The following is a 15,439-nucleotide window of genomic DNA, read 5'->3' as shown; positions in this document are numbered from 1 at the left end:
AGAGAAAATTCCGGCAAAAGCAACGTCACTTATCCAACCACTTGATAAGTACATATTTCGTCAGTATAAGATCTTCCGACGACTTATTTTTGAAAGAGTGATGCTTGACGAATTGGCGTTGGACATGCATAATCGGGAGAATGTGCTAAAAATGCACTCACTTATTTTTAATCAAATGCAATCCGAAATATTTGTGCCAATGTGCAAATATGCTTGGTACGCTTGTACATACACAACAGAAAAGCAAGACTTCAAAAACGTTCAAGAATTGTTATTCTCATCAACATATGATAAGTGCGAAATGGATTCATGCCCCATGGAAAGCTTCATCAAATGCGCACACTGTAACCTACATCTCTGTTTCGACCACTTTTTTGTTGAATACCACTACCACTCACTAAATAACGACACTAATTCACATCTACATGATCCTGCACAGAATTCCGAATAAGGTGAGAATTAAAATTATATTAATTTAGAATTTGGATAAAGCGAGAGTTCGTTGCCATCTCCGAATCGCACGGTTAGCCGCTTGAACCTACTCTCAACCGTGGTCACACGCTCGTCATGAATATCGTCATAGATTGACGAAAAGTGATTTTTGCACGTAAATTTCCACTTTACGCCATAAATCGCATATTGTGGTCATTTTGGTATAGGTGGGAACCCTGGATTCAACCGGTACCTCGGAGGTTTCCCTTGTAAGTGTTTCTTCATGCACTTTAGACAACTTTTAGAGAAAAATTGATTATATTTGACGGTCGAATTTTGACCTTTCCAGGTGCTCATTAAAACTGTGTCAAAGATCACGGCTTTTTCATTTCACGCAGTTGGTTGTAACATTCTTACATAATTTTACTATACATTTTAGGTGTTTAAACTAGGTAATAAGTCTTTGTTCCTATTTCTTTGCATCAAGCATCAAGCAGTAAAGCATCAAGTAGTAAATTTGAACTTGATGGTATCGTAAATGTGATCTGGTAAATTTCAAAACGAAAATTTTTAAAATATCAATTTTCAAAATTAAACAAAATTAATATATTTAAAATATTTAATAAACTGTTAAAATTGTAAAAAAGTTAAAAAAAATGTTTAAAAAAACACTAAATTAAAAAAATCATCAGATTTAAATGTAAATCGGCGGCCGAATATTGGCGCCGGAGCGCCGACCAGATTTTCTCGGCGGCGGCGGCGCGTCAAAACGGTGCGGCGTCTGGCGGCGCGGCGGCGTATAATCGGCGGCGTTGACCTCTGGTTTGTATGTATTTCATTATTCAAATGGGAAAAATATTGCTTTGAAATCTTGTGAAAATGAATGCAAGAACTTTGGATGTAATTTTGCATAATATATTTATAGTCATTAGTAAGATTATTGTTTACGATTTGAACAGATAATTTTAATTTTTTCAGTGTCAACGACCAATTTCATTCCAATGTGATCAATCACTATATGTCCAAATACCTATGTACATATGTAATATAAATATATATTTAAGCATTTATGTACCACAAACTCGTAATAAAATTTACCGAAAGTCACAACCGTCCATTTATCGAAACAATTAGAATAATAATTAGAACAATAATTAGAAAACAGGTTGTATTCGCTGATATTTGTTGACAGTTGAATAAAGGTTGACAAACATTTTGCTCAGATAGCTTTTTGAAATGTTGACCTTCCTTTCCGCTGCAGCCATTGTCGTTGATGGATAATTTTAGAAGATTTTTTAAATGCGATTTTTGACTTTTGTCGTCACAAGTTTTTCAGGTCGACCAGTGGGGACTTTGAATTTGAGTTCATTGGATTCCTCGTACTTTTTTATGTAAGAGTTGACATTTGAATGAGGAATACATTCTTGCTTGAAAAATTGCCAAGTGATTTTAGAATCATAGTTTGTTCGATTTTTGTGAAACCCAATCACTCTTTTTTCAACTCTTACCTTTCAACCCAAGTGTTCCTAGTCTTAGCCGTGACTCAATAATTGGTGACATATATCAATGGAAAGCTTATAACTTGGTCTATTCAAAAATAATTTTTTCGAAATTTAATTTCGCTGTGTTCCCGCCTAGCGCACCTTTGATTGGGCAGCCCGCGACGTTAGTGGACATCCTTTATTCAGAATTTCAGACATTCCAACTTTATTAATTAGCTACAAACTAAACAATTACAAAGAGGGTGGTAGCAAGTATTTATTTTTGCACAAAATTTCAACAGTTTCAACAGTACAGTAAACGGCCTTCAGATTAGTAAATATGTATGTATACCAGAGGTGGGCAAGATCAAAGTTTTCGGAGATCAAGATAAAAGATCAAGATCAATTTTTGAGTCTCATAAGATAAAGATCTAGATCAAGATTAATCTGCCGAATACTAAAGATCAAAGATCAAGATCACGATCAAATCAATATCACAAGATCAAATTAATTCCAGTTGCAAATATTTTTTTATACATAAACCGATAAATACAACTGTGTATAATGAATGTAGTGTGTACTGTGCACGCTACAAATACTAGAAAAGTAACCAAAATTGGTTGTCTAACCAATTTTAGTTATTCAAAGCTGACAGCATCAACGTTGTTATAATTTCTTATGTTGTACATACAACAAAATGTTTGCTGTGATGTTCTAAGTTGCTTCATTTCTTGGTGAATTAAGCAATAGTTGAAGTATCAGGTCGTCACAAATTGACGCAAATTGTTGACGGATTAATAATACTCGCATTTAGGAAATAGATCGACGTTTAAAGAACTGGTTCCATTAATCAGTAAAAAAAATTCAATCTCATAGGAATGTTTTTCATTCCCTTGAATGTACATTGAGTAATTGACCAAGGCATTATTTTTCAAAAATTATCAATATGTTTCAAAATGCTACTTTTCATGTTTGGAAGATCAAGATCAAGATAGAAGATTTTACCGAGCTAGATCAAGATCAAGATCAAGATCAAAAGCTTTGACGGACGATCAAAGATCAATATAATATCTTGATCTTTGATCTTGATCTGCTCAGATAATGATCTTGCCCACCTCTGATGTATACATTTTTAATCGCAAATAATGAATAAAATTTACTCAAGATTCAATAAAATTGATACAGATGGCTCAGTAAAATTTATGCTATCCAAGTAACAATTTATCTAATGTTACATATGACATGCCATTTCAAGTTTTACTCAACTTTATTTAGAGCGTAACACTTACCGTGGCAACATAAATTCCAAATCGGCCAAGACAAACGATACCGCCGTCCACAGGGCTAGACACACGTCCATATCTTTGGAATCTATGGCCGTCACAGTGTCCGCGTTTGAATGGTGGTACCAAAAATACTTGTCCGCATTGGCCGCGATTACGGCCCCTGGAACCCCCGTGGCTTGCATGAGCGGGACAATGTCCGTTTTTAGATGGGAGAAATTTTGAACTAGTTTTGTCTCTGGGATGACCTCGGGCTCAAGTAATTTTAAAATTTCCGCCATAATGCATCCCGCTTCACTGGTTCCGTTGAATATTAAACCATTTGCGTCAAAAATTCCGGAATCAGCTTCTTGAAATATGCTGTATTTTGTTTTTAGCTCGTCTAAATGGTTTTCCAAATATTGTTTTGCTCCCAAAGGAACCCTGCCAACTTCTTCGGCACTCCAAATAATTGTTCGGATCGATCGGCGTGGTCGTAATCCAAGTCTTTGAAGAACTTGGACCGCATACAACGAGAGGATTACCCTATAGCCATCGTCCAACGCTCCTTGTCCAGCATCCTAAAATTATTGCTTATGTTATATTCATAGTGAGGTGATCTTAGCTAAACCCTTAACCCACCAAACTGTCAACATGTCCTCCAATTAGGACGAATTCATCCGGTTTTGATGATCCTATGTAATCTCCGATAGAGTTTCGTGTCGTAATATTTCCAACATGTTCGTTCAAGAGCTTAAAATGCACCTCAACTTTTTCTCCTGTACAAAAAAAGCATACATGTAATTATGAAACTAAACACACACTAATCCTAAGAAATCTGGTACTAACAAGGGAAGGTCCCCGACTGCTTATCGAGTTAAGCATTCTCATTATATACATTTAATGCAGTATCTAATACTAGTGACCCAATCTAATAAAATTTTCGTGTAAAAATCACTTTTGGTCATGATATGACGATTTTTGTAACGCATGAAATCACACATTTCCATGCAAATTCTTGGCGGAAATAGTCAGGTCATCATATTCAGCGACTAGTAGGCCGCACCCCCTGCTTTGGAGTCACTGTGGGGGTGGTCAAATATCAATACTAATAACCACACCCATAGGGGGTGTGGCTTTTTAAATTCAAACTACGTTACTTAAATCCCCTTGGCGAGCTGAGCCAATTGATATGTCGCATGACCAGGTTTAAGTTGATTCCCTGGATAGCGACGGCCACACCCACAGGGGGTGTGGCTTACAAAATTTTAACGACGTCACTGAAATCCCCTTGGCGAGCTGAGCCAATTGATATGTCGCATGACCAGGTTTAAATTTATCCATTGGATACCGATAGCCACACCCACAGGGGGTGTGCCATTTTAAAATATGAAATGTGCCACTGAAATCTCCTTAACGTCCTGAGAAGAATGATATGTCGCATGGGGTGCATTGGTAATGTATTGGCAGAAGCGCCGATAACCACACCCCCTGTCGCCATGGGGTCTACGACAATGGGAAGTCCCTCCTATGTCGTTCACATAGGAGGTCTTGGTAAGATTACGTGTATTGGAGACGTTGAATTTCGGAAACTACGGTGGGGGGAAATTTTTACTACATTAAGTGTGCTGATTTGATATTTGACCACCCCCACAGTGACTCCAAAGCAGGGGGTGCGGCCTACTAGTCGCTGAATATGATGACCTGACTATTTCCGCCAAGAATTTAGCCCCAGGTCCGTCGAATCCAGTCGTAAAATTTTAAAATCCGATAAAGAAGTGTTACTTGTTTTTTGACCTTGTGACCTGGATTTCGAGGGGGTGTGCCCGAATTTGAAAAATCTGAAAATATATATTTCTCCCCAAGGTCCAAGGTTTCCAAAACGGGCGCCATTTTGAAAATCCGTCAAGAAATGACCGTGCAATTAATTTCGAAACTTTACATGTTATTACTTATGGAGTGGTCGGCCATTTAGCCTCCCTTGCTCAGTACTTTCTGGATGAACGATAGTACCATATAGTAATAAAATACCTTGGTATTACAGCTTTGCCATATCCGTAGCAAATTTTTACGGACCGGTATAACCTTAATGCCAAGTGGCAGCAACTTTAATTCCGAGAAATACAAATTACATACATACCTTTTTTGTAGAGGCGATACAACAGATCTGCATCTTCAATGGATATTTCTGCCGATGGGATTGGTAAGGAGCCCCCCTCGTAAAACATGAGGCCGGTGTGCGGGTTTCCAAGCGTGAATGTCGCATATGATCTTATCAATGTTCCCACCGCACCCAGTTTCGAAGCCTCAATGGCAGCGAATTGACGATATTTTATTCCATCGACAGGATTGTCAAAGGGTTGATTGAAAACTATGATTTTGTTTGATGCATTTTGAACAGTTTTTTAACTCGTCAAATCCGTTGACGGCAATAATTTCTGCTGTCATTCCTTCCTTCGGAGTTGAAACGGATGGTAAAAGTCCAAGTAGGGATATCGTTTTGGGATAAGGTTTCAATAATTTCAGTGATTCATCTCCTCTGTTTGATATGTACAAAAAAATCGTTATAGCAATCCAGGCAGGCCTTGGTAACATTGCAAATGCTGTAAACTTTGCAAGGTTACACACTTTTCAAAAGTTTATTTACAGGAAAATTAGGTAGCAAATTTTTGTAAATTTGGTTAAATCAATGGCGTCTTTTTTATTTTTTCCACTTTGTAAAATTATTTTATAAACACAACTTCATATCTAGAATATATAAACATCTACTCAATTCACGCAGTCCTTGGTAACATTGCAAAATCGGCAAATTCCGTAACTTATAAATTTTTACAAAATTATGGAAATCTTTGTAAGGAAAATTTACTTACAAAAATTTTTGTAAACTTCAGTACATAAAATTTTGAATAATTATTTGTTAAAAAAAACTGACAAAGTTTATAAGTTATGGGTTTTGAAGACAAAAGACAGGGTGAATATTGGCCAATTGCGTTAATTAACGCAATTGGCAATAATAAAATTTTTCGACGCTTGCAAAATTTCGTAACTTTCGTAACTTACATGCATATTTTACGATACGAAGAATACGAAGGATACGAATGAATTTGGCTTTTCTTTCGGGTTTTATATATAAAAATATGTATGTATGTACCTGATCCATTTTGGAGCGATGACATCCTCCGAATGTACATTTTCAAACCCAATTTCCGGCATAATTTTCAAAACGTGGTCAATAGATTTTTCCAAAGAGTCCGAACCAGTAAGTCTGGAACCGAATTTGTCCACAAAATCGGTCAAATGATTGAGGGCACTTCCTTTAAATGAGCCCAGCATAATTTCTTCATTTATTACCCGGACTTTATTTTTGTAGGTACGAATTTCTTCAAGAATGGAAGACACATTTTGACAATTTGGATCCCCTTTTGGTGGCTCCGATAAAGGTGTCAATGCCAAGACGGAGGAGTAAAATGACAAAAACAGGGTGAAAATCAGAGCGAAAATCATTGGAAGAGACATTGTTAATTTGAAACAGGTTAATTCACAAGCCGAACGACGACTGAGATTATTTCAACTAAAGCAGTCCAGTTTATGCAAACAAATATTTACGAGAAGGGTGATTGGAGGTGACAGCGTTGACGACCTCTCACACGTTAAGATACATACATAATATTTTCAGTTTTATATCAGGTTTCTAAGAAAACTCATTAGATTACATACGCATCACTGGTGTGCTACGAAGGGTGAGGAATATGTATGTATCCATTTACGTGGTAAAGTAAGCAATTGACTCTACTTCGTAATCGTGGGAAATTCCGACCATGCTGATTATGAGCAAAATCAAGTATGTAGATAGTTTGTACATGCATAAATGTGAAAAACCTGTTCTGTATTTTATATATTCTGACAAATTGTTTTCTCACCTCTGGGACTATTTTAATATTGCAGTTTGTAAAATATGCATAAGAGACAAGAAAGAAAACTAGCCTCATCTTGCACCTAGAACTTGCAGAGTGTCTATAACTCTCAATTTAAAGGTTGTGACATGATACGAAAAATACTGGTACTTACATATACCGCGAGAATCAGATTTTGAGATTATGTAAACTGGACAAGTTGAGATCTAAAAATCCGTCTTCCCGACAATTTTATCATAATTCATAACGACAAGACTCAAGCAACAATGAAATGGGTCAAATTTATATTGCCCAACAAAAATTTATATTCTTCCAACCAAAATTTGTTTTCTTCCAACTAAAATTTATAATTTTCGCAACATTAACATTTGCAACCAATCGATTTTTTTGTCCAACCAAAATGTAATATCACCAAATATTACATTTTGGTAATATTATTACCAAATAATGAGCGTACTCACGTCAACCTTCGTATATCTCGAATATCTCGCAAATTGAGCATAGCAACATAACCTGCGAAGTTTTGCGAGATATGCGAGATTTCGCAAAAATTTTGCTGGAAAACCATGGGATTTTTTTCGCAAATTTACCCAGCAATTGAGCATGTCCTTATTTCGTAAAGTAATTCTGCCAGAGAAATTACAGAAATGCATGGAAACAATGCCAAAATAGGTGTATTTCTGTAGATTTGCGAGATAAAAGAGTTTTGCGAAGTCATAATTTGCGAATCCCCTCACGACAGAAATATTTTGATCTTCGCAAGTTTGCTAAATGAGTTGCGATGCGAAATAAGAAGTTGCGGTGAGTACGCCCAATATTATTACCAAATAATTTAGCATCCAAATTACATAATTAAGTGAATTGAAGTATCCAAAACGTTTCCATTATGCTTGAATCTAAACATAAAGCTGAAAGCAATTGCATTTAGCGATTTCTAAAACATTTACTATTAAACGCTGTAGAAATTGCAATTAAATCTGTAACTAATGGGAACCAAATTATGTATAACACAATAAAATAGTAGCTGTTACAAATTTATGAAATTTTTGAAATCATAGTTTTTCAATCCCCTAACCATAAAAAATAATGTTTTTAGCTTAGCAAGATTTCTAATTGAGCTGCAGTGCGAAATTAGTCCTTGTGCGAATCCGCTCAATTTGGGTAGATAAATATGAAAATATTAATTACCTTTCACTTTGCAGTGAAAAGTATTCACTTTAAATGAATGGAAGTTAGGGGACGTTCATAAATTATGTAATGAGAAAGTGTGGATATTTTACAACCCCCTTTAACGTGTGTCACATATATAAGCACGATAGATGTCATTGGAGCCTTGGGGTCCCTATCGAGTTACATAATATATGAACGGCCCCTCATAAATACAGTAGGTGAAAATCAAAATATAACTAACAATACTAGTTTTTTTCGAAAATACAAATTATTCCAAGGGCACACTTTAACTTTAACGCATATTAGGTAATTTTCTCGCCAGACCGTGAAATAAATTTCCCAAAACTTACGACTCCCCAAAATGAAGTATGCGATCCAATTTTGGGATTTTTTTGGCCAGAACCCCGCGTTGATTCACATCTGTCATACGTTATCCTGAACTCACCACGATAAAAGGTCATAACTCGTATTCTCTTTTCTAAAATCCATGACATACTTTATGCTGGTTCCCTTGCGCTATTATGAGAACAATTTGCCTCCCCACATAAATAAGTTTAATCTCAACCCCTCCAAGAACCATCCAGTACCCAAAAATTGAGCAGAGTACTCGTGAGAAATAACAATTCAGTAAAATGGTGGACAAGAAATGTATCTATTCCAAATCTTGTATTCAATTTCATTAATGTGTGAATGCAGGGGAAAAAGTATTACTTTCATTCAATGCATCTCAATAACGTTTTAAGCACCAGAGCAATGGAAAGCTCTCCTAGCGCTGTACGCGCTAAACAAATATTTATTGTGAAATGATGAATGGAGGAAATTGCCTTTTTCACCCTCCGTGAATAGAAAGGCATTCAAGTACAAAGATAAACAGTTTGGTACGTGATTAATCATGTAGTGCAGCCGGGTAGAGAATCTCCCCTTTTTTAATCACCCGGCAAGACAGGGTGCCAGTTCTGGATATTTATTATATTTGTGAATTTGTGAACTCTTAGAAACTAGTGTAGAGTCATTACCGCTTCGAGTGCATATGTATGTATGACTTGGTCGGCACGGTCATAGCCGACTTTACCGTTAGGTGTTGGGATTGTATTGAAAAATTTACAATGTGCAAGGAAATTACTATTTACAAAATCAATAGCCCGATTAATTACGGTTTTTTGTAGTATACTTTTTTCATGCATGTGCTTGGGGGCCATCCATATATTAGGTTATCAAAAACTCTCGATTTTAGTACCCACCCACCCCAAGTATATACATATTAAGGGATACGGAATGTTAACATGGGAAAGATAGTAAGACCTGATCCACACGCGCTCAAAAATGATTACGTAATATAAATATGGACATTCCCTTGTATAATTTTTCTAAAGTATGAGTCTCAAAAAACTCTATAGTGGGTCCAAAAATTACGATTATCATAGGTAACTGCTTAAGCAAAAGCATGCACATTTTACATTAAAGTAGTTAGATGAACGGATTGTCTTCTGTAAATATTCTGCGAATACTTAGCAGGACAGATGTCTAAATAAAAAACACGATGTTGGGAACCCTGTTTTAGTTACTACCCTTCTCAACCGAGAATCTCTCTAAGATAAATACACTAGAAAGTCTTCTTTCCAACAGTGGCAGTTTCCAACTTCTGGCAACAGGGCCCGTACGCCTGTGATGAAAACTTAGGGAAACTCGGAATTTTATTACTTAAGAGATGTTAACGAAGAAGTGGTGAAATCAGACTTCACCTTTGATGACGTCTTTTTGAACGTCCTCCTACCCTTTGATCGAAACCGACGCCAACTAACATAAGATCACTCCCATCACATCGGTCGCTTCACTCCTGGACTTTCCCAGGGTCAGATCAGTCATCCTTCCGTAATCGTGTCCGGTATTTTGTAAAAGTTTTATAAAAATTTGACATCTCCATTTTCTTCCGACACGTCATCAACACTGAAAAGTTACGCAAATAACGTTCTTAAATCTCAAGGTCAGTAGAAACCCTGTGAATAAATGAGATTAGTTTTGTGCTGCAAAAACTAAAGCCAAATACATATATCTAGTTAAGCGAACTCGAACAAAGAAGTAAGTTTTGTCACCATTTTACATACATACATACATATTACATAATTCTACACACATTTCTGTGCATTGGTATATACATATGTACCAATGCACATAAATATATGTATACATATATTTTTATCGGAGAAAGAGAGAACGAGATGCGCCAATTTAAAGATATGTATATATTTCTCTCGAATTTAAAAATATGCATCTGACTGGTTGTGAGAATTTTCAATATTAAACTTAATACATACATACCTAATTTGGTACTTGTACATACGAAAATAATTTTGGTTGGAAAGGAAGAATACAATTTTTGTTCACAAGCTTGCACATGAAAGTTGATGTTTTTATTTCGAAAGTACAAAACTACTCAAAATATTTGGTCTATGAGATGCTGTGGGTGCGTTGAGGAATTCATAAATACAACAATATTTTATGTAGTATCTTAAGCTGTAGTATATTTATTTTAAATTAGATTACGTACATATAGTAAAAATGAAGGATTTTTGAAGTATTTCAAAATATATATATGTCCAATATTTCAACCCTACAGGTACCCACTCACCGAGATGGAAGATATGTACAAGCCCAATAATAAAGCTAATCAAATCGTCGAACGTTAAAAAAAAATCAAGGAAAAAAGGTAAACGATTTGGCAATAATGAAATCAGTACATACTTAAATAAAAATTACAGATTGAATTTGACCGTGAAAAATTCCATTTACAATTATGTAGAAATCGAAGTCATCAACGACCCTACTTTCTCCCTCAACGATTGAAGACTCTGCAGCCTGATTGCAAAGGAAATGTCATATTCGGGGTACTCCATGAGCTATGGTAATGGACCTGATGTCGAAAATCGATTTTTTGAAATCCTTCAAGTATGTGTTAGAGGACCTTAAAATATGCAGAAAAATCATTTTCCCCGAATTTTTGAGGTTTCCATGGGGCTGATAGGAGGGGGTGTGGCTTCCGTTGAGATACCACCTTTACGCAGCCGCTATTGCACACAGGGGCTCCAAATTTTACATGAAGTTACCATGGGCCAATACAATTGCGGGTCTTCTTCTCTTTTTTTGCAATTAGGTCACAGTGACCGTTTTTAGGTCAAAATTCATGGCATGTCAAATTTGTCTGAAAAGTCAAAGTCTCACATAACCCCATAAATGGGGTATCGTTGGAAAGGTCCTGGCAAGAGGATTAAGAATATATATACTTTGTGGGGTGTATGACCACTCCTTGGTGTTCCAGAGTCAGAGCAATATTTTTGAGTTTGTCCCATCTATTTCTATATTAGATCCCCAATCTGCTGCTATGTTAAAATCCGGCGAGATTGAAAATTCACATTCTTCTGCCTCTAGAAGGTCAGGGGGTGGCCAAACATCCGACAAAGTATATATATTCTGAATCCTCTTGCCAAGACCTATCTAACGATCCCCCATGTATGGGGTTATGTGAGACGATTTTCGTCAAAATTTGAAATAATGCACATTTTGACCTAAAAACGGTCACTGTGACCTAATTGCAAAAAAAGAGAAGAAGACCCGCAATTGTATTGGCCCATGGTAACTTCATGTGAAATTTGGAGCCCCTGTGTGCAATAGCGGCTGCGTAAAGGTGGTATCTCAACCGAAGCCACACCCCCTCCTATCAGCCCCATGGAAACCTCAAAAATTCGGGGAAAATGATTTTTCTGCATATTTTAAGGTCCTCTAACACATACTTGAAGGATTTCAAAAAAATAGATTATCGACATCAGGTCCATTACCATAACTCATGGAGTTCCCCATTCGGTACTTAAACAAAACCCCCAAAGCGTGGCCTCTTTCAGAACAAAACAAAAAAAACAAGAAATACATATTATGGACCATTCTACTTTTTGCACTTCCCGTATCAGGTTCACGACTGGAAAAAGGTTGCAATTTTGTCACATAAGAAATCATATTGCGTCGCGAGGTGTTATTAATCCTTGTAATTTTATATTTTCATAATTTTAGTAATATCTACGAACTAGCTATACCATAGAGGGTATTCATTTTTATTTCGCATCCTTTGTATTTTTCATATCGTAAAATAATGTATGATGGTTACAAGATTTTGTAGACCTAGTAAGGTTTTGTACCCGAAGGTCAGGCTAGCAAGGTTATGATTTTTACGAAACTTGTCCCCTGGTTTTTTATTCGTAAACTAAGTATTTTACGATACTAAGGATACCAAGAAATACCGAGTATACTAATATTATCTCCAGTTTACAAGCTGTCATTCCATTTGCACAAGAATCGCAAAGCTCATTGCTAGCAGAAATGTAGATGTGAAACATAGTGGACCGATAAAAACTCCAATTATGGATTTTAAATAATTATCTAAAATTAATTAAAACTATCTCACCTTACTTAAACCTGCTCCTAATATTCCGTGATGCAACTAATATGTAACAAGTTCGTCATGGTTACCTAAATTGTATAACCCAAGAATCACATTGATTGTGAAATCCAAATAACTCAATCGAGCTCAATTTTACCACTGAATCGTTTTTATTTTCTAAGTAATTATGAAGACCTGATTTTTAGATACGAAATTGCAAATGCCAGCCTATCTGGAATTTGAGTATAAGATCTGAAAGTAAGGAACGGGGTAAAAAAACTTCCTTCCTGCACCTTTCCGTCTTTCACTCTATCTAATAATGTTTCGAGAGTCGCATTAGCTATAAGGTCATATAGTGCCCAATAGGTGAAAAAGTTCATCAGGTATGGCTAGGATAACGGACCTTTGCAATATTGTTCTCGCACAACCCACGCGGGACACAACATACAGAGTGTACACAGGTGTGTGAGCATGGCCATTTCAAAAACTCTACTACTCACTATAGCTGTCGTCACTATTCACAAACAAACGAACTGCAGAACTGGCAGTAACAGTCTGCATTCATTATTTCCCGCTAAAAAATTTTAGAGAATGTAGAGGATGAAATGAAGGTTCCACCAAATTTAAATCCATGTTGTTCTAGTATATGTACATAACGGTCGGGGATGATATATTTGCGCCGCAGGGGCTGTTTATTTATGACAAATTTAAACATGGCATGAGATATAGGCGCGCGTCGTAAATTATTCACTATTGGCATATTTTTACATTGCTGGAATTTAAAGCTTCTTTCGCACAGGACACAACTTGCATCACCTGTTCAATCACTCCTCTCTCATGCTCAGGTGCGTCCATCTACTCTATGTAATTTAATGTAATAATGCAACCGCAGCATATTGTGCCCAATAGGTAAAGAGGTTCGTTAGGAACTGCCTTAATAATCGACGTGTACAATATTGATCTTGCACAAACCATGCGGGGACATAACATACAGGCTCGACACGTTATTATCCACACATTATTTCCCGCGTGCGTTATCTTTCGCGATTTTTCAATTAATAATGAATCATTTGGTGCGTGAAGGGCGATTTAAGATTTTATTTTCAAAAATTACATTAAAAGTACCAAAAAGTCAAAGGGTATAAAGACTTTTTTCCTGTCGGAATTTTGGATATAATTTCACCGTGTCGTTGCTTGTGCCACGCCGTCATCCAAAGTATGGTTCCGGAAACCTTGCATCATAGTAAGTAATTGTGCAAAATTGCAGTTCATCCTCTCAAGCTTCTCGAACAATATGAGGCTTTATGTACAAAAAGTATGAGGGTATAATGACTTTCTGCCTATACTGTACTTCTACTCGACAAGTCCAAATATACGTATGAATTTATATAAAGGGTGTTAATAAAGTCCGATCCCATTTTTCCTGTAAAAAAGTGAAGGCTAGTATAAAAAAAAACTACCCGTGATACTTACAAAAAATGTTCGACATATCTACCTTAGTATTTGGTCTTGTTACCATTTACTTTAACCATGCCCTCAACTCTTTGTTTAAGGCTCTGTGCTAATTTTTCCAATGTGTCTGTGGGAATCGAATTCCATACATCTTGAACTTTTTTTACTAGCTCTTCCCTCGTCCGGGGTTGTGGTTCTTTGTATACATTTTCCTTAAGTATGGACCACAGGTTCTCCAGGGGATTCAAATCTGGGCTGTTTCCGGGCCACACCCCCTTGCTCCAGACCGTTGAAACTTGCGTCTTGATGAGACTCAAACTCGCTTTTGCTGTATGGGCTGTAGCACCATCCTGCATGAAAACTATTTTTCTTTCATTCGGAAATATTTCCTTGTTCCCCATGCTATCGAAATAGATAGGTAATATTTTTTCCATATAATACTTTGCATTGACTGTTTGGCCTTTTGGTATGATATGTAGAGGAGTCACGCCACGTGCACAAAATCCACCCGCTACCATAACTTTAAGCCCGAATTTTGGGACTGCTCTTGATGGTACATCCGATTTGTTTTCTGTCCTGTAACGAACATTTTGTTGGTTCAATTTTGGATATAGCTCAATAATAGATTCGTCAGTCCAAAGGATGTGACTGCGCAATTCTTCACCAAGTCTTTTTTCACTCAAATGGCCACTTTTCTGAAGGAGTTCTCCAAATTTCAGACGGTCATCGATATTTTTTTGTGACATGAGAGGTTTTTTGGTTAGTTTGTAAGCTGTGTGACCCCACCTCGTAGATTTCACAAATTTTTGCACGGTCACATAGTTAATTTGCTTCTTCTTCTCTTTATAGCGTTTTGAGTCATTTAACTCCCTTGCACAATTACGTAATGAACTACCGGTTTTCTTGTAAAGTCTGTTTTTAATCATTCTCTTTGTGGTAGGTGACACCTTTCTGGGTCGCCCGGGTCGCTTTTTGTCGTGGACAAAATTTTTGTTCTTCCATTTCCAAACAGTTCTGCGGCTGCAGCCCAATTTTTGCACAATTTCTGTAGGTTTAAGCCCCTGCTGATGCAATGTTTGTATCTCAACTCTAAGATGCTCATGACTTACACGTTTAGTTGTTCCTCCCATGGTAAAAATTTGAAATAAATAACTTCACTGGTTCAAAAGTTCCAGCTGAATTTGTAACAACCGCGCTCCAAAAAATTCATGGGATCGGACTTTATTAACACCCTTTAATTAGATACATATATAAGCATGCGTGACATTCGTTGTAAATAAATATTATATAATGATGGTT

At 36.6% G+C, this 15,439-nt stretch overlaps 2 protein-coding genes across 4 annotated transcripts; both read right to left on the bottom strand.

Annotated features, from left to right (window-relative positions):
- Nucleotides 1–1,331: 1,331 nt before the first annotated feature.
- LOC110854883 (carboxypeptidase Q) lies at nucleotides 1,332–6,724 on the bottom strand. 3 transcript variants are annotated; one of them, XR_004835848.1, is made up of 6 exons: nucleotides 6,327–6,724; nucleotides 5,316–5,714; nucleotides 3,818–3,954; nucleotides 3,203–3,756; nucleotides 1,941–2,110; nucleotides 1,332–1,855 (listed from the first exon to the last, which is right to left on the bottom strand). XR_004835848.1 is itself a non-coding variant. In XM_035855785.1 (6 exons), exons 3-6 carry the CDS (start codon nucleotides 5,401–5,403, stop codon nucleotides 2,020–2,022), a joined length of 870 nt encoding a protein of 289 aa, XP_035711678.1. In that variant the 5' UTR covers nucleotides 5,404–5,714; nucleotides 6,327–6,440; nucleotides 6,527–6,724; the 3' UTR covers nucleotides 1,332–2,019. The 3 variants fall into 3 exon arrangements, 2 of the variants coding, with proteins under 2 accessions (XP_035711678.1, XP_035711677.1); XM_035855785.1 differs by having other exon boundaries at nucleotides 1,332–2,110; nucleotides 6,327–6,440; nucleotides 6,527–6,724; XM_035855784.1 differs by having other exon boundaries at nucleotides 1,332–2,110.
- LOC118432885 (carboxypeptidase Q-like) lies at nucleotides 5,528–6,691 on the bottom strand. The gene is made up of 2 exons (XM_022103311.1): nucleotides 6,327–6,691; nucleotides 5,528–5,714 (listed from the first exon to the last, which is right to left on the bottom strand). Exons 1-2 carry the CDS (start codon nucleotides 6,689–6,691, stop codon nucleotides 5,528–5,530), a joined length of 552 nt encoding a protein of 183 aa, XP_021959003.1.
- Nucleotides 6,725–15,439: the final 8,715 nt, after the last annotated feature.

This window comes from Folsomia candida, unplaced genomic scaffold, assembly GCF_002217175.1.
Source record: "Folsomia candida strain VU population unplaced genomic scaffold, ASM221717v1 Fcan01_Sc011, whole genome shotgun sequence".
Taxonomy (NCBI): Eukaryota; Metazoa; Arthropoda; class Collembola; order Entomobryomorpha; family Isotomidae; genus Folsomia; species Folsomia candida.
This window is presented reverse-complemented; position numbering and strand designations above follow the sequence as displayed.